The following is a 26,822-nucleotide window of genomic DNA, read 5'->3' as shown; positions in this document are numbered from 1 at the left end:
CAGCAAGTCTGTCGCATCAATTAATGTTTCTACTTTCAGTTTCCTTTCAATTAGGTAATCTCTGGTGCCCTTTTAATTGGCGGGAGTACTGTGGAACAGTAGAATTAGCTTTAACATGGCAGCTTCACTTCTGTGCCCATGTTTTATATCCAAACCAGACAAGTGATTGGACGTTCATGTGTGTAAACCCTTGGCAAGTCTTTTTACCTAAAAAAAACTCTTCCTATGAATACCCACAATAAAACACAGCAAAAAGAGATGAAAATTTGCCAGTGGTAATATCAGTCATTTTGACAAACATGAAATTCACAAAAATAAATTGCTTTGCAATGTCTTCAGGATCAAAAAGAAAATGAAACTATAAGTGTCCATAGCTGCTTTCCAGGAAGCCTTCAGCACAACTCCACGATTATTGCTATAAATATTTTGCTTCGCACGGTAGTTTTCACTCTTCACCTGTATCTTTTGCTTGCTGTAAAATCAAATTTTCTCACAAAAAATAAGATATGCTTTGGGTCCAAAACATGCTCAGATCTAATGAAGTTCAAGCTGGCCTCTCATAATGGGCAGCGTGGCCAATAGCGAAGCAGTCTTCTGACCTCAGAGTTTCCCCAGCTGTCATTTTTAAATAATATTTTTCCAACATAAATTTGATTGTTGCTGATGGCTTTATGACCCTGAGAAATAGTGAGACAAGGCAGTGAACCTGTTATTTAATTGATATACTTTTTTGAAAAAGTTTGAGTAAAACAGATTTAACTCCTATTGCTGTTTCATTATTTTTTTTCAGTGGACTGCCTCGATTCAACATGTTCAGGGCGAGGAATTTGTGTCCGTGGAGAATGTCACTGTGCTACTGGCTGGGGTGGACCAAACTGCGAGACTCCAAGGGCAGCTTGTGAAGATCAGTGCTCAGGACATGGGACTTTTCTGCCTGATTCAAGGACCTGCAGCTGTGACCTTGGATGGACAGGCCACGACTGCACAATCGGTACTGTGCCCAACCACTGTAATAGAGGAATAATCACTTAATTACTTGTCGTTTCATTGTGATTGAGTCAGTTAGTGTCTCTGGCAACTTTTGTGATGTTTATTGGACAGAACTACCAGTATATTATCAGGAGTACAAGATGATAAAAGGCATAGATCAAGTGGACGACCAGAAACTCTTTCAAAGGGTGAAAATGACTAATACGAGGTGGGGGGGGGGTGAGGATAATTTTAAGATGTTTGGAAGAAGGTATAAGGGGAATGTCAGCAGTAATTTTTTTTCCACACAGAGTGGGTGTGTGGAACGCACTGCCAGGTGTGGTGGTAAAGGCAGATAATTATAAACTTTTGAGAAACTCTTAAATAGGCACATGGGTGATAGAAAAATGGAGGGCTATGTGGGAGGGAAAGATCAGATTGATCTTAGAGTAGGTTAAAGATTGGCACAACATCATAGGTCAAAGGGCCTAGACTGTGCTGTAATGTTCTATATCAGGGCACAGGTATTTAATTTGTTTCTTTATTTAAAAAGAAACCAGCATGTCAGAATTTTGCAATATTCAGAATTGAATTCAAAACTATCACTAGTCATTAATTATTTGGTTGTTTTAGAAATGCAAATCTTCTGATAATTTATTTTCCAGTTGCTTCATTCTGTCTCTCTTCTCACCCTTTGTTTCTACGAGTTACCCAAATGAATTGTTAATATTTTGCTTCCATGTTACTTGAGCACTTCCAACAGTTCCTTTATGGGTCCTCTGCAACTTTACTGAAAGCATATTCCTCTCTGACTTTTGATAGCTGCAGGAAACTTCAACATATTAAATTTCTCGGAAAATTAAAGGACAAGATCCCCAGTCTGGGATTTCCAGCAACGAATGGTCTGATTGCAGAATGCTGGTCAGGACTGTGCACTGGTGCTTTTTCTGCTTTTCAAACGTCTGCTCAAGTGGGCTAACAAAGCAGGGAATACGAGGATTAATTTAGACCAATCAGGCAACTTCTCAATTTAATTTTAAGTTGTCATTTTTAATCAACTTGAAGGATAAATCAGACAGGCAGTAAAATGGGTGCACTTCTCAAAAACAAATGTTGAAAGACCTCAGCATTGTAGGTCAGGTGGCATCCGCGGAATAAAAACAAAGTTCTGATCAAAGTCTCTTCATCTGACATTTTTCTTTCTGCAGCTGCTGAGTGTTTCCAGCACTTTGTTTTCTTTACAGAATACCAATAATTAAGGTTTTTTTGGGTGTAAATCCCTAACAGCCCTTCCCTACCTACCCGAGTAGAGGTTAAAATGACTGCCAGAGAGTTTTATACTGTCTAATCCATTTCTTATCAGCTGACGCTGCTGAGAAACCAGTCCTAAACAAGAGAATAAATGCTGATGCTGGAAATCCAAGCAACACACACAAAATGCGGGAGGAACTCAGCAGGTCGGGCAGCAATCTATGGAAAAAAGTACACTTGACATTTTGGGCCAAAACCCTTCGGCAGGAAAATCTGGAAAACCTTCTCTTTCTGAAACCTTTATTCATAGATGCTGCCTGACCTGCTGAGTTCCTCCAGTAAATACTGGAGGAATAATTGGTGTGTGCTGCTGATAAACTTGCTCTTTCAAACAGAGACCAAACTTCAAATAAATTGAATTATTGCTATGTGTAAAATTGCCAGACATTTTAGCTTAGCAGGAATTTGAAACTGGGATTACTTTTTTTTGGAATGCACAACATTCAAACACAAAATGGAACTTACTAGAAAAACAATAAATTGATAAGAGTCCCAATTATTAAGTCATTTAGGGTGGTTTTAACCGGAAAATCTTTCCCTGCATATTTTCCAAATGCAGCAGCCTGAGAAGTTCACAAATACTGCAGCAGAGCAGTGTTGTCCGCCAGGAAGTGAGTACGGTTTGAAAGAACAATTTGCATGGTAGCTGCAGTATAGCAGCATAAAGACGTGCCGTAGAGATTGAGCCAGTGCTCATACCTCTTACCTGTCCATCTCGCCTCCATCTGTGCAACTTTGCTGTATCCAGCCCTGTATTCTGGGCGGAAACAACCCACAGTAAAGAATGAGTTTAGTCCTAATTTTCACCTGACGGTGAAAAATGGGGCCCTCGGCCTGAAACACAGACAGTTTATTCCCTTCCATAGAGGCTGCCTAGCTAACTGAATTCCTCCAGTGTTTTGTGTGTGTTGCTCAGGGTTTCCAGCATCTGCAGAATCTCTTGTGTTTACAATAATATAAAGTGTTTTTGTGAGCAAATTGGTCCAAACTACAGACTGAATGCATTGACTTCCCACCCAAATGCTACTATCTGCTTCTATTGGATAATCTCTACGATGGGAATGAAAATTAAAAACTTGTGTCATAATTTTATGTGCATTTCTCTGCAATTCAAATCTCTAATCTGTTTGCCCTCTGCCTTTTCATGGCCCATTGTACCTTCTTATCATTTCACAGTTGACGAAGAATGCAGAATTTCTGCTCCTAGGCAATCAGCATTAGCAATTTGCAACCAGCTGTTTGCAAATTGGTTGTTAGGAGTGGTTCATGTTCACCTGCGGAACAACATTTTCCTTCCCGCCCTGCAGCAAAGTGCTTGGCTAATGCTCAAAGACTTCTCACAATAATCAAATTGAAATGGAGAAATCACTAATCAGTGACATATGGACACTGGCTGCTTGGGCAATGCAGTCTCACACCAAATTTATCTTAATAAATGTGCTCTTTCAAATTCATTCCACTTTTAGAGCTGCTATGCCCAACAAGGCTGTTTAGAATTTGAATATTTTATTGAACAAAGATTCTCTTTAATCATTTAAAAATATTGTAGCGGTGTGCTACACGCAGCGCTAAAATTACGACATGGAGTCGGTAACTGCAGTCGAAGGAAAAAACTTTATTCGAAAACTTCAGCCTCACTTTTAAGCCTCCCTCAACCGGCCCCCCATGGCGCAGAGGCTCCAAAGCTCTGTGCTCGCAAACCCCCGTAGGCTATCTAATTGTGAGTCGGTTCGGATGCGCCAGGAAATGGGTCGCCACAATATCACAGTTTTTGATTCACTTTCCCTTCCTTGAACTTTCTGTTCTGAATTAGCAAGACTTGTTAGCCTTGCCTGTGAGCTGTAATAACTTAGTGTTATCATTTCATTCATTGTATGATATTTTACACGTGTGATTGCATTTTGATTTTCAACTCAGTATATTACTTAATTTTGAAGTGTTCAGGAGAGACAAATGGTTGAGATCGAAAGCAAAGGATTGCAGCCCAAAACGTCGACTGTTAATTCATTTCCAGAGATGCTGCCTGGCCTGCTGACTTCCTCCAGCATTTTGTGTGTTTTGCTTTGCATTTCCAGCATCGGCAGAATTTCTTTTGGATATACGAAATGCTGTCTTTCTCAAGTATTAAGTTGCAGCAAGGCAGAACCTATAAACTGAAACTTAATACATCCCCCTTTTTTTAAAACATAATGCTGTGACTGGGTATTGATAGTGAATGATCAGCCATGATCTCAGAATGGCGGTGCAGACTCGAGGGGCCGAATGGTCTACTTCTGCACCTATTGTCTATTGACTAGTGACATTTACTCTGTCATTGCTTAATAGAACTTCAGACCTCAATCCACAATATTAAATTTTAATTTTCTGTTCCCACAATTTATAATGCTGTTTAATTAATCCTGATTGTTAGGAACTGTTCATTGTTTCGCCATGATTTTTTTCATTTTAGAACAGATTTAGCTTGAATGTATAAGGCTATGTGACGTTGCTGGGTGTTCAAAATTCATCAGGTCCTAGGCAGATGCACATTGATGCAGATCCTGAGCTTCCTACAAGAAACAATCTGGAAAAATTCTAAAACCCATGTCAACTTTCTTCATCACAATATCTTTGCAACTAATTTGTCAATTTATCATTGGAAACTGATCCTTCAGATTTTAACCTTACATGCAGATTTGTCTTAAGAACTTCTAGCATCCAGCTTCTGTGAATATATTTGTTGAGATTGTATTTCAATTATTTAGAAACTATCTTATAAAAATTGATGTAAAACCTTCACAAAGATCCACAAATGAATCTACAAAAATTTAGAATATATCTCCAACTTTATCTTCAATATTCTGTTTCTCCACATTTCTTCTCGCAAGTTTATTTTAACATTCCGATTATTACCTACACAATTTTAAGGGCATGACCAAACCGATATTTATTTCTTTATGTAATTGGTTTAATTTACACCAGCTTGAAGTTTGGATTTGTGGAGATCTGTATCTGTCTGATTAATACAATAAATTACAACAGATATGTTTACATCATTCAAATTATCTGCATTCAAGCAGTAGAGGTAATTAACCCAACATCAGTCATTTGAATTATAATAGAAATAAGTCCACGATGAAAACCACATGCTCAGATATAACTGAAGCATGAAACCAAGACATTCTATAATTAAAAATTGATAATTTGAGAATGATCTGTTTAAAACCTAAAAGCTTTTATTTCCAGATGGCTGCACAGTGGTGCAAGTTACACACTGTATTGCACAGAGCACTGAGCAATATTTTTACTTTGAAAGACACATTTTCAAGTTTTAACTCACAGGTATGAACATCTTGAATAGTATTATATTATTTCAAGTCTTCACCCACTGATCTGTTCTCCCTCTAGCTAAATGCTAGCTCATTTAGTAAAATTGTTTGCTGTAATGTTGAACTGTTAACTTATTTCAAATAAGCAAGTTAATACACTACCCATTTTTAAAAGACAACAAATTCTCATAAAATTCCCCTCCCTTTAATATGACTGTTACCTCTTGATTTAACAGTTAATTATTCATTAAAACAACAGAGAAATGTCTATTATTGTACAATGCGAATTTTGCTAAAACACATCAAATGGAAGTATAAGAAAGTCTGATTTAGAAAAATAGAGGGCTACAGGTAACCCTAAGTAATTTCTAAAGTAAGTACATGTTCGGCACAGCATTATGAGCCGAAGGACCTGTATTGTGCTGTAGGTTTTCTATGTTTCTAATTTTGATGAAAATATATTTTATAAGTATGTAAACTTTGAAATGTTGGATCCTGAAGAGAAGAAATATTTAGCATTTTTTGATCTCCCAAATCCTAACTGAAAAATTGAAGGGGTTTTTCATAAGATGAGGCAATATATTAATTCTTTACTATCGATATTAGATTTTACTTCTCTAGTGCCATTTGTGTGCTTTAATGTTTTAAGTGGGTGTCAAATTACTCCCCATCTGTTCAAGGTTGACGATCTTTTAATTAAATGTAATATTTCATACATTCCCTGCAGAATCTATCAACCATCCATTTTTATCTCAAAAGAACAGTGATGAAACATCAGTTAGCAGGAGCCTGTAAGTGAAGTAGGTGGACCTTTTAAAGGTGCTCTCTGTAATCTCTATTTTATTGTAATCTTCTTATTAAATCCCTTTTGTTGAAAGGAATTAACCGTCGAGGGTGTAAAGAAGCTCCTTTTACTCTTGCTGAACAGGTCACTGAACTGCTATGTCTTTGATAATAATACAGGCATTTTCCCGTGTCCCCCACAGAGATTTGTGCAGTAGACTGTAGCAGCCATGGGATCTGCATTGGAGGCACCTGCCGCTGTGACGAAGGATGGATGGGCAGTGCCTGTGATCAGCGAGCGTGTCACCCACGCTGCAAGGAGCATGGGACTTGTAAGAATGGCAAATGTGAATGCAGCCCCGGGTGGAATGGAGAGCACTGCACTATTGGTAAGATTTAAGAAAAGCACATTTTATCTGTTTGTATTGCTGTCTAGCATGAGCAGATCGTTAAATGGAATTTTAAACTTTTGTTGTGATTTTTCATTTGTGGTTTATTGTTCTTTTGCAGCCAGAAAAGTAGGAGCACTTAGTCCATTGTGTTGTTAAATTTACTTTGCATTATCCTATGCTCTGCACTCTTCTACTCTTTCCATCACTGCATCATTGTAGTAAGATGTCGTCGTTCAATTCTAATAAATTCTAATAATTAATTGTGCGACATTGGTCAGAAGTATGAGGCATGCTAAAATTGTCAACTAAAGTAGGATATTTCCATCTGTCTTAAATCATTAAATTTTAGATTAAAATCAAAATCATAATGGATTCACTTTTAGTTATATTTTAATTTTTGGGAGAACTTTTGAAACTATTTTACCAACAGGGCAGTACTTGTTCTGTTCAAATCCTCAAGAAACTAATTCCTTATTATCAATAGATAGTCAAATCTATAAACTGCAGAAACGTTGTCCAGAAATTTAAGACATATAGCACAATTTTTCAACTATATTGCAATGAAACTCAAATATACCTGGATAAGAATGGGATTACAGGAATCTCTGGGTGGCATCATGCCACTACAAAATTAATTAGACACTTTTGTATCAAATCACACTAGTTCCAATTATTCACTTTCTGTAACTGTCTTGCACTTGTGACCATAAGACATAGATGCAGAATTAGGCCATGGGGCCCATTGATTCTCCTTTACCACTCCATCATGGCCGAAATATTATCCCTCTCAACTCCAAGCCTTCTCCCTGTAACCTTTGATGTCCTGACTAATCGAGAACCTATTAACCTCTGCTTTAAGTATATTCAATGGCTTTGGTTCCACAGCCATATGTGGCAATGAATTACACAGATTCACCACCTTCTGGTTAATGAATATTCAATAGGTGTCAATGAGATTCCCCACCTCCAACCTTATTGCATAGGCCCAAGATCATCGAATGTTCCTCATATGTTAACCCTTTCACTCCTGGGATCATTCTCATGAATCTCCTTTGGAACCTCTGCAATACCAGCACATCCTTCCTTAGACAAGTAGTGCAAAACTGTTCACAGTATATCAAGTGCAGTCTGACAATGCCTTATGTAGCTTCAGAATTATCTCCTTTCTTTTATTTTCCAGTCCTTTTGAAATGAACGCTCTTTGCATTTACCTTCCTTACTGTCTTACTGTCCTTCCTCAAGCTGCAAGTTAATCTGTAGAGAATTCTCTGTGAGGACTCCCAAGTGTCCTTGCAACTCTAGTTTCTGAATTACCTTCCTGTTTAATAATAACATTCACTGCACAATGTCACTTTAGAATTTATGGGTGAAATTAATTCATATGGCCTCAATCTACAGAGGTCCTCTCTAACCTAACCCTAAATTGGCCTTGCACTGGTTAATTTACTTAGCTGCTTGACTGAGTCCCTAATCCATGCCTTATCTTGATTGTCTCCACTCTATGCTTTACCTTGACTGAGTCCCTAATCCAGGGGTCAGCAACCTTTACCACTGAAAAAGCCACTTGGACCCGTTTCCCACAGAAAAGAAAACACTGGGAGCCGCAAAACCCGTTTGACATTTAAAATGAAATAACACTGCATACAATGTTTTGTTTTGCCTTTATGCTATGTATAAACAAACTATAATGTGTTGCATTTATGAAATTGATGAACTCCTGCAGAGAAAACGAAATTACATTTCTGCATGCAACAAAAACATTTTGAACTCCAAAAAAAAGAAGTTGGGTTGAAGGTTACTTTTAAGTAAAATACTCAACGTCTATTTGAGTCCTTCTTGTATTTATGAAAAACGCCAAACTTAAATTTGCCGCCAGCAGCAAACCAAAAATAACGTCAGCCGGCTGTCAACCTGAAAAATAAAAGGACTATTTCACTGAACAATGAAAACATATGAATATACGTAAAATAATAGGCAATTAAAATATTTATCATACTTGGTCAGGTTGACTCACACCTGACAATGCAGTCGTATTCAGTAGGGATGGATCGATGCTTAGGGGAGTGACCGGGAAGGATAATGTGTATTTTTCCTCTCTGAACTCACAGAAGCGTTTCCCAAACGATGTTTGCATTGCGATGATTGCAGAATGTAAATACTCCGAATTTATCATGTCGTGACCTTGTTTGAACTCTCTCAAATTGGGGAAGTGAGACAATGTGCCTTTCTGTAAATCTCTGGCAAGCACTGTCAACTTGCGCTCGAATGCCAAAACATCCTCCAACATGTGCAGGACTGTACGTCCTTTCCCCTGAAGAGCTGTGTTCAGCGTGTTCAGGTGCGCTGTCATGTCTACCATGAAGTGTAGCTTTTCCAGCCACTCTGACTGTTCCAGCTCAGGAAAGTTGAGCCCTTTGCTGCCCAGGAAAGTTTTCACTTCTTCCAGACACGCAACAAAGCGTTTCAGCACCTCCCCTCTGGACAGCCAGCGATAAAAACACATTGTAGCGGTGTGCTACACGCAGTCAGTAAACTGCAGTCAAAGATAGCTTTATTCGAACTAAACAGCCTTGCTGTTAAGCCTCCCTCAACCCGCCCCCCATGGGCGCGGATGCTGCAAAAGACACGTACTCACAAACCCCCGTAGGCTATCTCCCTTAGCCTGAACGCTGGCTAATTGTGAGCCGGTTCGGATGTGTCAGGAAATGGGTCGCCACAACGTCTTATTTAGATTGTACAAGATCACCATAATCTTCAAATTTAGATTTACATTTCAAAAACTAACAAACTAACATAAAATACATTTTAATTAAATACTGACCATGTAGCGGTGTGCTACACGCAGCGCTAAAATTACGACACGGAGTCGGTAACTGCAGTCGAAGGAAAAAACTTTATTCGAAATCTTCAGCCTCGCTTTTAAGCCTCCCTCAACCTGCCCCCCCTGGCGCAAAGGCTCCAAAGCTCTGTGCTCGCAAACCCCCGTAGGCTATCTAATTGTGAGCAGGTTCGGATGTGCCAGGAAAAGGGTCGCCACAACCAATTATTTCCCAAAGCAACAGGGAGCCGCAGCACAGACGTAAAAGAGCCACATGTGGCTCCGGAGCCGCAGGTTGCCGACCCCCGCCCTAATCCATGCCTTATCTTGATTGTATGCACTCCATGCCTTATCTTGACTCAGACCCTAATCCATGACTTAATGTCCAGGCATGAATCCAAGTTGGTTCTGATCTATATGCTTATTTGATCCTGAAACTCAACCCTCAGTCCCCAGTTAAATGATTGCTCCAAGTGTCCTGTCTAGGTTAAGTTGCATTAAAAAATCTTACCTTGAAAGTGGTGTCTAAACTTAATAGACTTAATGCCATAATTTTTAAGTATATTTGCAACTTATACAGAGCAAAACTTTCCATTTACACTCAATACATATTCTGTGAACCCAAGATTTTCTTTGACAAGTTGCTATTGTAACACAGAAAAATAACAAGGTTGAAATCAGAACCAGAAGTGCCCTCGGGTAAAAAGGTTATCATTATAGGTCATTAACCTGTTGGGAGCTAGAAGTACTATGAATGTAATAGGGTTTAATCCTGAGGTAAATACAAACTGAGGCAGGAAGGAAGAACAAAGCGGATAATCTATGATAGGAAGATACAGGTGATTAAATGACAGAAGTGATAATGGTGCTCAGAGAAAACATGGTAAGAGAACAAAGAAAGCACAAAAATTGGTTCAAGAGCGGATGTAAAATCTGATGCAATGTTCAGTGTTAAATGCAACGTTAGAAATCGAGATGCTGTTCCTCAACTTTCTATTCAGTTTTATTTGACTTTTATTGTGCTCTAAGGGCAAAAAGATCATGACAGGAGATAGAAATAGATGCCTTGTAAATGTGAAAGTGGCCAGTCCTTTTGTTTAATTTGATATCATAGAGTCATAGAGCACTACAGAACAGAAACAGGTCCTTCAGTCCATTTTGTTTGTGCCAGTTTGTTCCACTGCCTAGTCCCATCGACTCACACCTAGACCACAGCCCTCCATACCCCTCCCAACCATGTGCTTATCCAAACTTATTTTAAATGTTGCAATCAAATCCGCACCTACCACTTCCACCGATGGCTCATTCCACTCTGAATGGAGAAGTTACACATCAGATTCCCCTTAACATTTAACCTCTCACTCTTAACTCATGACCTCTATTGGCAGTCCTATCGAACCTCAATAGAAAAAAGCTTGCTTGTATTTACCCAATCTATACCCCTAATAATTTTATATACCCCTATCAAATCTCTGCTCATCCTGCTGTATTCCAGGGAATAAAGTCCTAACTAATTCAACCTTTCCTTATAACTCAATTTCTCAGGTACCAACAACATCCTTGTAAATTTTGTCTGTTCTCTTTCAATATTACTGACATCTTTCTTCTAGGTAGGTGACCAGAACTGCACCCAATTCTCCAATTGACCTCACCAACTTTGTTAAAAACTTCAACAGAACATCATAACTCAATACTTTAATTTATGAAGGCCAATGTGCCCAAAGCTCCTTTGACTGTGATGCCATGTTCAAGGAATTAATGATCTGTATTCCCATATGCCTTTGGTCTACCATGCTTCTCAGTGCCCTACCGTTCACTAAGCATGACCTAGCCTGGTTTGTCCTTCCAAAGGCAGACACATAACTTACTCTGACTGAAGCATTGTCTCCAATTCAAAAATATTTTAAATAAAATAAAGGTGTGTCTAGTGAGGATGCTTCATAGACATAAAATAAAAAGAAACAAATGCTTATTGTCACTCTTGGCTAACAATATTGCTTCTCCTTCCATTTGTGTCTTTCCTTAGCCCTTGTTTTCTTTTGCTCTGATTTTATCTGTATCAATATGTGACTGGCTTTACAAATGGGCACAAATATTTCTGAAGCCTGGTCTCTTTTTTCCGCTTCTAAATAAGCATAACAGTTTAATTTTGCATAACTGAACATGAAAATTAATTGTTTCATTCTGTAAACTTTTGTATTAAGATTAGTGTGAGACTAGCTTCCTAACAGAGACATACCGTTCAACAGCATTGCATAACAAAGCTGTTTAATGCATAGAAGCAGATAGGGCAATAAATTATTTATTATTTTGTAAGGATAATTTAAATGTTAATATGTTTGAATCTATATATAAATGTACTAATGAACAGAACTGTCTTCCAAATTATTCTATGGATTGGAGTGCTAAATACACATCGCAAGTAGTGTACAAAGGATGCTTTCTCCATTCAGGTTACATCTTGGCTGAGAAGTAAAATGATGATTCTGACTCTGAAGGAGGAAATTCACAAATCTTTTCAAAGTTAAATCATAATAAGTAATTATCATTCTGATTATTTTTATTGTGTATGTACCTAATCCATTTGCCATTGTGAATTGTGCTGTTACCTCCTTCAATCTTCTATTTACATTAAAGAATCATTGAGTCAGTAGCTAACCACCCAGCCTCTCAAAATGAACCTGCAGTGATTACATCACGGATAATCTACATCTTAATTCCATATGCTAAATGCCCTTTGATGTAATCTAACCTCTGAAAAAAATCTATTAATACCATCTCAGAAATTTCAATCAGCCCCACATGTATAACAGTTTTTATGGACTGTTTTGTGTGATTTCACAATGTGGTTGACCTGATAATAAGTTCATTGTTCTGCACAGTCATTTATTTTAGTAGAGATAGCAACTCATAATTTAATATTCCACATCCACCTGAGGGATATGCTCCACTTTCAAAAACACTAGATTTGATAACAATAAACCATCTGAATTTGGAAAAAATTACTTTATCTTCTACTGAACAGCAACTTGTAAAAGCTGCAGTAATTTTGGAAATCTTTTAGAGCCCTCTCAAACATTAGTATATCTCCCCCCTTATTGAGTGGCAGTATTCTGTGTGTCTGATCAAACTCTCCATTATTGAAATACAGCTACCACTCTTGAAATTTCAAACTTCTTGAAGTAAATGCAATATTCCAAGAAACTTCCTGATGATGTCTTTCCTATATCATTGTAACCCTCATGGGCACTCAGCCCAGTCATTTCAAATACAGATGGAATATATCAAGGTTTTAGAAATTATATCCATATGTCAGTTATCAATTCTCCTGATTGTGTATTTATTATTCTTCAGTTAAATGAATTGGTACCTTCTGTATTTAAATCTTTGCTAATAGAGTATCCTAACAAAATGTTAATCTTTACCATGTGCAAAACATTCAGCTTTCACTACTCAAAAGAACTAAAAATATTCCTGAATTTCTACTGTGCAGGCTTTGATTCCACCATTATAAATCCTCCATTAAGTCTTAAAACTCCAGCAGATCTTTTCCATGTAATTATCATTATCTTTCAATCTCTGCAGTTTATAACAATCAAACATGAGTAATAACCTCTAGCATTGAGCTTGATACTGATGCTTGTTCCTTAAGCTTCACCAGCAGAAAGTAATCATGCACTATTACCTGGTAATTTCAAAGATTGGAATTAATATAAATCTTCTATTGGGAATAAAACAGAGTTGTATAAAAATGGTAAATTGAGACTAACCAAAAATATAACTTTAAGGTTGAAAATCATATGGTAAAACAAGGGTATGCACAGGATATCCAGATTCCAATGTAAACTAAAAGTACCTTTAAGAAAGCAAACTATTCTATAGGCTAATCATCAAACAACATGTGACATCTGGCCACACAAGCAGATATTTGCCCATGACCAAAGGTTTAGTCAGGAAGAGATGTTTTAAGGAGCAAGGAACAGTCAGAGAAAGGTTTAGACAATGACTTCTAGGCCATTGGATGTTAGTACTTGAATATATGGCTGCTGGATTGGAGAGATTTAATTTTGACGATGTGACCAGAATTCACGGAAAGTGGTAACTCAGGAAGTTAAATTGAAGCATCTATATAATCTGCATATTCTTTGCACAAGAATTTTCAAGAGTTTATTATTTTGTACATGTAAATACTTGGTATGATATTGAAAAAATAGAATGAAAGCTAGAACACCAGATAAAGTATTTGCACAATCCCTTTTATTGTACCATAAATGTACTGTTCTTATTGACATTTTACTGCTAATGTTTCTGTCCTGATTCCTTTTGTTTTGTAATGTAATGTAATGATTGAATAACCTCAGTAGAAATCTTGCTATTTCAATCTCTCCTGAATTTCTTGTGTGCTTTATCTCTCAAGCTCACTATCTGGATAAGGTAGTGAAAGGTATGATTTTCTTTCCTATCCCTTTTATAAACTCTTCATGGAATGTTTTAAAATGTGCCTTTTAAAATCTATTTGATTCTGTAATTGTGTTATAATTGTGCTAATTCTTTATCAGTGTGAATTTGTGCTTTTGCTGTTTGGAGGGTATTATAAATGAATAGTCAATTGCTGCACTTTAGTTTGCTAATCTTCAGAACAGCTAATACATCTGTTAATAATGCAGCTGAGAGCTACAGGAGAAAATGAAATTTTACTCTAACATAGAACACTACAGCACCATACAGGCCCATCAGCCCACAATATGTGACTTTTAAACAAACTAAAATCAATTTAACCATCAGGCAGGAGGTATAGGATCATTAGGTGCTGCACCATCAGGTTGAGGCACAGTTATTTCCCAACAACCGTCGGGTTCCTGAAACACCGTGGATAACTTCACTCACCAAAACACTGAATTGATTCTACAATGTTCAGAGTCACTTTCAAGGATGCCACAACTCATGATCTCAATGTTTTTTATTTATTTGCACAATTTATCTTGCGCATTGGTTGTTTGTCAATATTTGTTTAGTCAAGGTAAAGTTATTATCAAAGTACATATACTAACCTGAGATTAATTTTGTTGCAGGTATTTACAGGCAAATAAAGATATACAATAGGATTTATGAAAAACTGTGTAGTTCACCAGCATTGAGGGCCAAGCTCTGTGTTGAGTATCAGCCAGTGTCCTCCATGACGATTGGCTCTCAGCACTATCTTTCTGAGATACTTTGCAGGAGGACATCTGAACTCAATCAAATGCTTTCTGCATGTGAACACATGAAATTCCTTCAGAGCAGATCCTTGCCCTCTTCTGATCTGGCAACTTTTGTTGTCCTCTCTACTTTCTACACTATAGTACCCAATTATTCACCACATGTAGACCCCTCCTCATTCCCAGCCCCTGAAATACGCGCCGTGCCTGTCTGAGAGCTGGCTGCAAGTGAAAGATAAAGTACCACTGTGCATTCACCTTCTCCGCCTTTACCGTCTTCATCCAGTTCCTGGGTAAACGCAGTAAATGTCATCTGGTTCTAGTGAATGGGCGGCAGAGAGTTGAAAGTGCACATTTACAGCCTCTGTGACTTCCCAGTCAGAAGAGTTTGGGGAATGATAAAAAGTGGGATGAGAGAAGGTAACTTGGGTACTCAGTTGCCTTAATCACCAATCACTTTATCTGTACAGGTGATCACTTACTCGGCAAAGCCTTTTCTGAAATGGGATCATGATTTAAAACTCACACAGAGCATGTTCTTTGTAAAACCTATTCTCCTAATTTTCTTCAATGTATCTCTCTTTATTGGCCTCCCTGTAAAGATAAATATGTCCTTCCTTTCGAGCCTTTAATAAATTGCAGTTAAGTCTCTCTTCGGCCTCCACTGTTACAATGAAAACAAATTAACCCGATCCAATTTATAATTAAAACTAACATTTTTTCCCACACTTGGCAACATTCCCATAAATTTTCTTGACACCCTCTTTAATGCAGTCACATCAATCTTGAAATGTGGTGGTTAGGGTTGTCTGCAGCAGCTAGTCCTACTGATGTTTTATACTGTTCTACCTTGCCCTTCTGTTTGATATTCCAAACCACAATTAATAAAGAATAGTATGTTGTATGCTATCTTGATTTACCAGTGCTGACTGGCACTTTCAATAATCCATGCAGTCACAGGATTCCACTACTCCTTTGCACCTTTGAACTCTCTGGATTGCTGCCTGTGCCTCGTGCCAGTGAGGGTAAGAAGAGGATAGCAAATGAGTGCATGGCAGAGGGACGGGTGCCGGGGGCAGGGGCTCAGGTTTCTGGATCATTGGGAGCTCTCTTGCATGACCTGTACAAAAGGAACGTGTTACATTTGAACCTGAGGGGGGACCAATTTCCGTGTGGGCAGGTTTTCTTGAACTGTTGGAGAGGGTTGAAACTAATTTGGCAGGGGGGGATCGGAAACTGTGTGATAAGGCTGAGATGGGACAAATGGTATACAAGCAGATCCAGTGTGTCATGAGACTATCAAGAAGGACAGGTAGTTGGTAGGGCAAAATTGCAGTCAGTGGGATGAGTTGCAGTGTAACAGGGAGTTGAATACAGGGCTGAAGGTGTTACATTTGAATGCACACAGTAAATGGAATAAGGTAGTTGATCTTGTAGCACAGTTGGAGATTAGCAAGTATGATGTTGTGGGTATTATTGAGTTATGGCTGAAAGATTATGGTTGGGTGTGTAACATCCAAGCATACACAATGTATTGACAAGATTGGCAGCTAGACAGATGGTTGGGGTGGTTCTGTTGGTAACAAATGAAATCAAACCTTCAGAAAAGCGGCAAGGTAAGATCGGAAATTGTAGAATCACTGTGGGTAGAGTTAAGGAAGTGCAAGGGTAAAAAGATCCTGATGGGAAATATATACAGACCCCCCAATCAGGAGCCAGGATGTGGGCTACAAATTACAATGGGAGATAGAAAATGCATGTCAAAAGGTCAACATTATGATAGTCAATTTCAATATACACTTAGCTGGGAAAATTGGGATTTTAAATCCCAAGAGAAAGAATTTGTAGAATGCTTATGAGATGGCTTTTTAAAGCAGCTTGTAGTTGAGCCCGCCAGCGGATCAGATGTTCTGAACTGGGTGTTCTGTAATGAACCAGATTTAATTAAGAAGCTTAAGGTAAAAAGACCCTTAGGAAGCAGTATTCAATATATGATAGAATTCACCCTGAATTTTGAGAGGGGGAATATAAAGTTAGATGTATCAGTGTTGTAGTGGAGTAAAAGGACTTAGAGAGGCATCGGAGAGGAGCTGGGCAAAGATGATTGGAAGGGAATACATCAGAGATAACAGCAGAACAGCAGTGGCTGGAGATTTCAGGGCAATTTGGAAGGTGCAGGATAGATAATTCCCAAAGATGAAGAAGTATCCTAAAGGGAGGATGAGGCAACTGCAGCTGACAAGGGAAATCAAAGACAGCATAACAGCAAAAGAGAGGGCATATAAAATAACAAAAATTAATGGAAAATTAGAGGATTGGGGAGCTTTTAAAAACCAACAGAAAACAACTAAAAAGGGGAAAGATGAAATATGAAAGTAAGCTAGCCAATTATATCAGTGGATTACAAATGTTTTTTCAGCAATACAAAAAGTAAAAGAGAGGCAAGAGTTGATATTGGACTGATGGAAAGTGATGCTGAAGAGGTAGTAATGGAGAACAAAGAAATAGTGGATGAACTGAATAAATATTTAGCATCAGTCTTCACTGTGGAAAACAATTGTAGTATGCCAGAAGTTTGAGAGTATCAGGCAGAAGTGAGTGCAGTTGCAATTATAGGGAGAAAGTGCTTGGGAAGGTGAAAAGTCTAAAGGTAGATACTTCACCTGAACCAGACAGACTACAGCAAGGGCTCTGAATGAGGTAGCTGAAGAGATTGGGGAGGCATTAACAATATTGTATTGGAAAATTGCAACTGTTACTCCACACTTCAAGAAGGGAGGGAGGCAGTCAAAAGGAAATTATAGGAGTGTGAGCCTGACTTAAGTATTTGAGAAGATGTTGGAGTCAATTATTAAGGGTGAGGTTTCAGGGTACTTGGAGGCACATGATAAAATGGGCCGAAGTCAGCTTGACTTTTCTCAAGGGAAAATCTTGCCTGACAAATCTGCTAAAACTCTTCAACAAATTAGCAGCAAGATAGGCAAAGGAGAATCAGTGGATGTTGTACTCTTAGATTTTCAGAAGGCCTTTGACAAGGTGCCACACATGAGTCCATGGTATTACAAGAAAGATATGAGCATGGATAGAGCATTAGCTCATTGGCAGGAGGCAAAGTGTGGGAATAAAGGGAGCCTTTCCTGACTGGCTGTGGGTGACTAGTGGTCTTCTGCAGGGGTTTGTGTTGGAACCAATTCTTTTTACATTATATGTCAATGACTTGGATGATGGAATTGATGGCTTTGTGGAAAGTTTGTGGTTGATACAAAGATAGGTGGAGGGGCAGGTCGTCTTGAGGATATAGGGCAAAGAAGTGGCAGATGGAATACAGTGTCATAATGTGTATTGTCATGCACTTTGGTAAAAGAAATAAAAGCATAGACTGTTGTCTAAATGGGGAGAGAACTAAAAAATCCGAGGTGCAATGGATCATCAGAGTACTCATGCAGGACTCCCTCAAGGTGAACTTACAGGTTGACCTGGAGCTGAGGAATGCAAATGTAATGTTAGCCTTCATTTCAAGAGGATTAGAATGTAAAAACAAGGATGTAATGTTGAAGCTTTATAAAACATTCTTGAGGCTTCATTTGGAATTATAGTGAGCATTTTTTTGCCCCTAATCTAAGAAAGAATGTGCTGACATTGGAGAGGGTTCAAAGAAGGTTCAGAAAAATGATTCCAGAAATAAAAGGTTTATCATATGAGGAGTGTTTGATGGCTCTGGGCCTGTACTTGCTGAAATTTAGAAGAACAAGGGGGAATCTCATTGAAACCTATCAAACGTTGAAAGGCCTAGATAAAGTGGATGTGGAGAGGATGTTTCCTGTAGTGGGACAGTCTAGGACAGCCTCAGAATAGAGGACGTCCATCTAGAATGGAAATGAGGAAGAATTTCTTTCGCCAGAGGTTGGTGAATCTGATGCATTCACTGCCACAGGCGGCTGTGGAGGCCAGGTCATTGGGTGTATTTAAGGTGGAGGTTGATAGATTCTTGATAAGACAAGGGCTAAATGATTACAGGGAGAAAGCAGGAGAATGCGGTTGAGATAGAAATGAGTCAGTCAAAAGACAGAGCAGACTCAATGGGCCAAATGGCCTAATTCTGCTCCTATATCTTATGGAGATATGGTGTTCTTGCCTTATCTTCCCTTCAAAACTGATATACTGAAAACCACACCTTTCAAGACTGAAATATTTTTGCCACCTTTCTATTTTTATACTGAAAAAAGGCATATTCTATACGCCTTCTTTGCCACCATCTTGCACTTTCAGGGATCTGTGGAGTTGTACCCCAAGATCAATCTGCATATCAATGCTCCTAAAGGTCCTGTTATTTATTGTATATTTCTGTCTTACATTCGGCTCCCTGACAAGCCCAGTTGGTAGCTTGTATGGAACACGAGACAGGGCAGCACGGGAACAAGCCCTTTGACCCATAATGTCTGTGCTGACCACCATGCCGATTTAAACTCATCCGATCAACCTGCACGTCACTCTATTCCCTGCCTGCCTAAATGTTGCTATCATATCTGCTTCCAGCATCTTCTTTGCCACTGTTCCAGCCAACTACCTCACAAAGTTGCTTTAAACTTTTCTCCTGTCACCTTAAAACTATGTCCTCTAGTATTTGACATTTCTGCCGTAGAAAAACTACTCTGACCATCTATCCTATCTATGTTTTTCATAAGTTTTATATTCTTCTATCTGGTTGCCCTCTGTCTCTGATACTCCAGGGAAAACAATACAAATTTTTCCAGCCTCTCCTTATAGCTACACCATGGTGAAGCTCTTCTCATTATCTCCAAAGCCTCCACATTCTTCCACAATGCAGTAACCAGAATAGTTCAGATGTGGCCTAACTAAAGCTTTATGCAGCTGAAACGTGACTTGCTCATTTTTACACTCAAAAAGGCAAATACACCATACACCTTCTTTGCTGCTGTATATTTCTGTGATGCCACTTTCAGGGAACTATGGACTTGCATGCTAGGATCCCTCTGTATATCAATACTCCTGTCATTTACTGTACACTCTTCTCTTACATTTGACATCCCAAAGTGCAACACCACACGCTTGTTTGGAGTAAACTCCATCTGCCATTTCTCTACCCATGTTTCCAGCTAAGCTATATCCTACTGTTTACTTTGATTATCTTCCTCAGTATTCACAAGTCCACCCATTTTTGTGGCATCTGCAAACTTACTCATCAGCCAACCTATATTTTCATTATCACCATTTAGATTTAAATTTTAGATTCAGGTTTATTTATCAAGTGTACTTTGTAACATATAGTGAAATGTGTCATTTATGTTATCAATCAACACACCTTACGAAGTGGGGGCAACCCACGTGTTGAAACACATTATGATGCCAACGTAGACTGAATATTAGGAACAGAAGAGGTTCCAACACTTATTCTTGTAAAACAAAGCTCCAGTGAGAGTAACACCCCTCCACCATTAACCTCTCTTTTCTATGCCCAAGCTAATTTTGAATCCAGTCTACCAATGAAACCAATTTTACTTAACCTTCTGGATCAGCCTACCACAAAAGACCTCATTTAATACATTGTATACAACATCCCATTGCCCTATCTTTATCACTTCCATGAGATATGTGCCTGTGGTTCCTGTTAGATTTCATCTCACATTTTATCAGTACTGAAGGCCATTCAGCCCACAGTTTTGCTATGCAAACCTACACAAAGGAGTCATTTCCAGTTGCCAATTAAAAAGCCGTAAGCTTCAGGAGCAAAATTTGGCTATTATTCCCATCGAGTCTGCTCTGCCATTTATTCATTGCTGATCCATTTTTACTCTAGCCCCAATCTCCTTCCTTCTCCCCATATCCCTTCATGGCCTGACCAATCAAGAATCTTGTCAACCTCTGCCATAAATATACTTAAAGACTTGGCCTCCACAGCCACCTGTGGAGTAATTAACCTGTCAATACTTATTTGAGATGTGGGACAGAACAAGAACACTCTCAGAAAAACCCCATGGTCACAGACAGTACATGCACCCTCTGTGTACACAGCACCCACAGACAGAATCAAATTTTGGGTAGTTTTGACTGCTGTACCTCTAAAGACAGAGAATAATGCTTACCTGCTCAACTAACTGGGATCAGTTCTTTCAGCAAGAAATGCAAATCTGAACAGGTGGTTCTTGTTTGGTGCACATTTTCCAACAGAATCAATTGAAAGTTCCCTACCAAACATTGTTGATCGGTCACAAACTGTTTACATTGATGGATGTGTTGCTGTCGGTCTGGTAATTAATCATTCAGTGCCTGCTGCTGTTATTAGCTCTGAAACACTGATGTTTATCCCTAACTCCTGACTCTTTCTCTGCTTTTTAATCTATGCTTAGCTCATTAAGTCAAACCTTACTTCATTTCAAATACCCAGAATGGAACCATTCTTCAAATTCACTGAACTTTGAGAGCTGAAATTCTGTTTATCATTGTTTTCAGCTTGAATGTCTCACTTTAACATTTACAATATCTTAACATAGAACATTAATAAACTGCAATTGAAGATCATTTGTAATAATTTAAAGTGCAAATGGGCAGTTTATTCTGCACACCACATGAGAGTATAACTGATTCCAATTTGGATACCTTATCTTACAGTTTGAAATATGCAGTTGCTGTTTGTCAAGTACCTATTTTTCACAGGATGGTTTTGTGAAGTTATTGCTGGAAAATGATGAAGATTTAAATCAACCTTAGTTCTAGATGTATTTTGTTCCCTGCCCCTTCCCCACTGGCATCTTAACACTCAACCCTTGCATACTCTACATGCGAAGCAATTAATTTGTTTATAACACCAGCTACAAAATTGTAATTCATTATAGTGTATTGCCTCAGGCATTTCTTAAAATTCTAACCAACATTAATATTACATTGAGCATAGTGTTCATGAGAAAGAAAGAATATCTTTGCTTATTCAAATAAGCTTATCGATTTTCACAAACTTGTAATTTCTACCCAGTTTCCTGAGGATTTCAACATCACTTGAATAGTAGTCTACAATATGCATCACTTGCAATAAATATCATAAATGACTTTCAGACATTAATCTTGATGCAATTAATCTAATTCTGCAATCAGAACAGAACTTGTATCTTCTTGCCAAAATAAATATTGTACTGCAGAAGTTTTCTGGTGGAAGTACAGAGCTGATCATGTTGTGGAACTATAGTTTAAATATTATTACCTAACAAAAGTTCTACCAGGCTCAGATTTTTGTGAGTAGTAGGGCACTAAGTTTTTCAGTAGAACAGAGGCATCCAGGAATTTAGATGCATAGTGGCATCACAGGTAAATAGGGTTGTTGAGAGCTTTGAAGAAAAATATTAGAATTAGAATTGTTTTGTGTACATGTGTGTACAGTCAGATACAATTGGGGCACGATTGAGAGCATCCTGACTGGCTGCATCACTGCTTAATGTGGGAGCTGTACTTCTGTCAGTCGCAGGTTATTTCTTCGGCAGTTTGAACGGGGCACGACTGCGCAAGGGCATGGAGGTGGGCCAGTGAGAACAGCGGGAAGAGTTTAAAAGGAAGACAGATTTACAGAATGGGCATTGGAGGAGCGGGCGACGGTGTAGAGACTGAGTAGGAAGTCTTTGGCTCAACGGGGCTTAGGTGATAAGGGGTCGAGGTGAGGTAGGTTATCTGTTTAAAATAAAGACAGAGAGTATGTGTGTGAGGCCGGTTTTCTGTGCTCGGTGTCAGATGTGGGAAGTCCTAAAGACTCCCAGCTTTCCCAGACGACCACATCTGCACCAGGTGCGTCGAGCTGCAGCTACTTAGAGACTACGTTAGGGAACCGGAGCTGCAGCTCAATTACCTTCATCTGGTCAGGGAGAGTGAAGAGGTGATAGAGAGGAGCTATAGGCAGGTAGTCACCCTGGGACCACAGGAGACAGAGAAGTGGGTAACAGTCAGGAGAGGGAAGGGCAAGAAGCAGGTGCTAGAGAGTACCCCCAGTGGCTGTCCCCCATAACAATAAGTATTCCTGTTTGAGTACTACTGGGGAGGATGGCCTACCTGGGGGAAGCAACAGTGGTTGCACCTCTGGCAAAGAGACTGGCCCTGTGATTCAGATAGATAGGGAAAGGAAGAGGAAGGCAGTAGTGATAGGGGACTCTATAGTCAGGGGGTCAGATAGGCGATTCTGTGGACACAGGAAAGAAAAGCAGATGGTAGTTTGCCTCCCAGGTGTCAGGGTCCGGGATGTTTCTGATCGCGCCCACAATATCTTGAAGTGGGAAAGAGAACAGCCAGAGGTCATGGTGCATATTGGTACCAGCAACATAGTTAGGAAAAGGGAGGAGATCCTGAAAAAAGACTACAAGGAGTTAGGAAAGAAGTTGAGAAGCAAGACCTCAAAGTTAGTAATCTTGGGATTACTGCCTGTGCCACGCGACAGTGAGTGTAGAAATAGAATGAGGTGGACAATAAATGTGTGGTTGAGGGATTGGAGCAGGGGGCAGGGATTCAGATTTCTGGACCTCTTCTGGAGCAGGTGTGACCTGTACGAAAAAGATGGGTTGCACTTGAATCCCAGGGGGACCAATATCCTGGCAGGAAGGTTTGCTAAGGCTACTGGGGAGAGTTTAGACTAAAATTGCTGGGGGGGTGGGGTAGGAACTGAACTGAAGTGACGGAGGAAAGGGGGGTTGGCTCACAAATAGAGAAAGTTTGGAGACAGTATGAAAGGGAGGATAGGCAGGTGAAAGAGAAGGGACGTGCTCAGTCCATTGGTTTAAAATGTGTCTATTTTAATACAAGGAATATCATGAATAAAGCGGTTGAGCTTAGAGCATGGATCAGCACTTGGAACTATGATGTTGTAGCCATTACAGAGACTTGGATGGTGCAGGGGCAGGAATGGCTACTTCAAGTGCCAGGCTTTAGATGTTCCAGAAAGGATAGGGAGGGAGGGAGGCAAAAGAGGTGGGGGTGTGGCAATGCTGATCGGGGATAGTGTGATGGCTGCAGAAAAGGAGGAAGTCATGCAGGGGTTGTCTACGGACTCTCTGCGGGTGGAGGTTAGGAATAGGAAGGGGGTCAATAACTCTACTGGGTGTTTTTTATAGACCACCCAATAGCAACAGGGGCATCGAGGAGCAGATAGGGAGACAGTTTCTGGAAAGGAGTAATAATAAAATGGTTGTTGTCTTGGGAGATTTTTATTTCCCAAATATTGATTGGCACCTCCCTAGAGTGAGGGGTTTAGATGGGGTGGACTTTGTTAGGTGTGTTCAGGAAGGTTTCTTGACACAATATGTAGATAAGCCTACAAGAGAAGAGGCTGTACTTGATTTGGTATTGGGAAATGAACCTGGTCAGGTGTCAGGTCTCTCAGTGGGAGAGCATTTTGGAGATAGTGATCACAATTCTATCTCCTTTACCATAGCATTGGAGAGGGGTAGGAACAGACAAGTTAGAGAACGTTTAATTGGAGTAAGAGGAAATATGAGGCTATCAGGCAGGAACTTGCAAGCATGAATTGGAAACAGATGTTCTCAGGGAAACATACAGAAGAAATGTGGCAAATGTTCAGGCAATATTTGCATGGGATTCTGAGTAGGTACATTCCAATGAGACATGGAAAGGATGGTAGGATACAAGATCCGTGGTGCACAAAGGCTGTTGTAAATCTAGTCAAGAAGAAAAGAAGAGCTTACAAAAGGTTCAAAAAACTAGGTAATGATATGAATCTAGAAGATAATAAATCTAGCAGGAATGATCTTAAGAATGAAATTAGGAGAGCCAGAAGGGGCCATGAGAAGGCCTTGGTGAGCAGGATTAAGGAAAACCCCAAGGCATTCTACAAGTATGTGAAGAGCAAGAGGATAAAGCGTGAGAGAATAGAACCAATCAAGTGTGACAGTGGAAAAGTGTGCAAGGAACCGGAGGAAATAGCGGAGGTACTTAACGAATACTTTGCTTCAGTATTCACTACGGAAAAGGATCTTGGCGATTGTAGGGATGACTTGCAGTGGACTGAAAAGCTTGAGAATGTAGATATTAAGAAAGAGGATGTGCTGGAACTTTTGCAAAGCATCAAGTTGGATAAGTAACCGGGACCAGATGGGATGCACCCCAGGCTACTGTGGGAAGTGAGGGAGGAGATTGCTGAGCATCTGGCAATGATCTTTGCATCATCAATGAGGACGGGAGATGTTCCAGAAGATTGGAGGGATGCGGATGTTGTTCCCTTATTCAAGAAAGGGAGTAGGGATAGCCCAGGAAATTATAGACCAGTGAGTCTTACTTCAGTGATTGGTAAGTTGATGGAGAAGATCCTGACAGGCAGTATTTATGAACATTTGGAGAGGTATAATATGATTAGGAATAGTCAGCATGTCTTTGTCAAAGACAGGTTGTGCCTTATGAGCCTTAATGATTTTTTTGAGGATGTGACTAAGCACATTGATGAAGGTAGAGCCATAGATGTAGTGTATATGGATTTCAGCAAGGCATTTGATAAGGTACCCCATGCAAAGCTTATTGAGAAAGTAAGGAGGCATGGGATCCAAGGGGACATTGCTTTGTGGATCCAGAACTGGCTTGCCCACAGCAGGCAATGAGTGGCTATAGACAGGTCATATTCTGCATGGTGGTCAGTGACCAGTGGTGTGCCTCAGGGATCTGTTCTGGGACCCCTACTCTTTGGGATTTTTATAAATGACCTGGATGAAGAGGTGGAAGGGTGGCTTGTAAATTCGCTGATGGCGCAAATGTTGGGAGTGTTGTGGATAGTGCAGAGGGCTGTCAGAGGTTACAATGGCACATTGATAAGATGCAAAACTGGGCTGAGAAGTGACAAGTGGAGTTCAACCCAGATGAGTGTGAGATGGTTCATTTGGAAGGTCAAATATGATGGCAGAATATAGAATTAATGGTAAGACTCTTGGCAGTGTAGGTGATTCGAGGGATCTTGGAGTCTGAGTCCATAGGACAGTCAAAGCTGCTACACAAGTTGACTCTGTGGTTAAGAAGGCTTATGGTGCATTGGCCTTCATCAATCGTGGGACTGAGTTTAGGAACCAAGAGGTAATGTTGCAGTTACCTTGGACCCTAGTCAGACCCCACTTGGAGAACTGTGCCCAGTTCTGGTCACCTCACTACAGGAAGGATGTGGAAACCATAGAAAGGGTGCAGAGGAGATTTACAAGGACTTTGCCTGGATTGGGGAGCATACCTTATGAGAATAGGTTGAATGAACTTGGCCTTTTCTCCTTGGAGCAACAGAGGATGAGAGGTGACTTGATAGAGGTGTACAAGATAATGAGAGGCATTGATTATGTGGATAGTCAGAGGCTTTTTCCCAGGGCTGAAATGGCTAGCACAAGAGGGCATAGTTTTAAGATGCTTGGAAGTAGGTACAGAGGAGATGTCAGGGGTAAGTTTTTTTTACGCAGAGAGTGGTGAGTGTGTGGAATGGGCTGCCGACAACGGTTGAGGCGGAAACGATAGGGTCTTTTAAGAAACTCCTGGATGGCTACATGGAGCTTAGAAGAATAGATGGCTATGGGTAAAGCCTAGGTAATTTTAAGGTAGGGACAAGTTCAGCTCCGCTTTGTGGGCCGAAGGGCCTGTATTGTGCTGTATGTTTTCTATGTTTCTATGACTCCGCAGAGAGTGGTGTGGACAGTGAAGTGCATCTGTAGTTGTGAGCTTCCCACTATTCAGGACATTTACGAAGACAGGTATGTAAAAAGGGCCAGAAGGATCATTGGAGACCCAAGTCACCCCAACCACAAGCTGTTCCAGCTGCTACCATCCGGAAAACGATACCACAGCATGAAAGCCAGGACAAAAACGCTCTGGAACAGCTTCAGTTTGATTAATTCATGCTGATACAATTGTATTTCTATGTTATATTGACTGTTATAAATTACTATAAATTGCACATTGCAAATTTAGACGGAGGCATAACATAAAGATTTTTACTCCTTGTGTATATGAAGGATGTAAGTAATCAAGTCAATTCAGTTCAATACAATGTACAGTCAGATATGCAATCAAA

General features: G+C 39.6%; 1 protein-coding gene across 1 annotated transcript in view; it reads left to right on the top strand.

Annotated features, from left to right (window-relative positions):
• tenm4 (teneurin transmembrane protein 4) overlaps nt 1–26,822 on the top strand; it is a 1,643,409-nt gene that overhangs the window by 1,483,031 nt on the left and 133,556 nt on the right. Inside the window, exons 17-18 of the mRNA XM_059964502.1 lie at nt 791–991; nt 6,575–6,760. Of these exons, the coding sequence (XP_059820485.1) occupies nt 791–991; nt 6,575–6,760 (387 nt within the window). The remainder of the gene's footprint in view (nt 1–790; nt 992–6,574; nt 6,761–26,822) is intronic.

The sequence above is a fragment of the Hypanus sabinus genome, chromosome 3 (genome assembly GCF_030144855.1).
Source record: "Hypanus sabinus isolate sHypSab1 chromosome 3, sHypSab1.hap1, whole genome shotgun sequence".
In the NCBI taxonomy this organism is placed as follows: Eukaryota; Metazoa; Chordata; class Chondrichthyes; order Myliobatiformes; family Dasyatidae; genus Hypanus; species Hypanus sabinus.
Note: the sequence above shows the minus strand (reverse complement) of the source record. Positions and strands in the feature narration are given on the sequence as shown.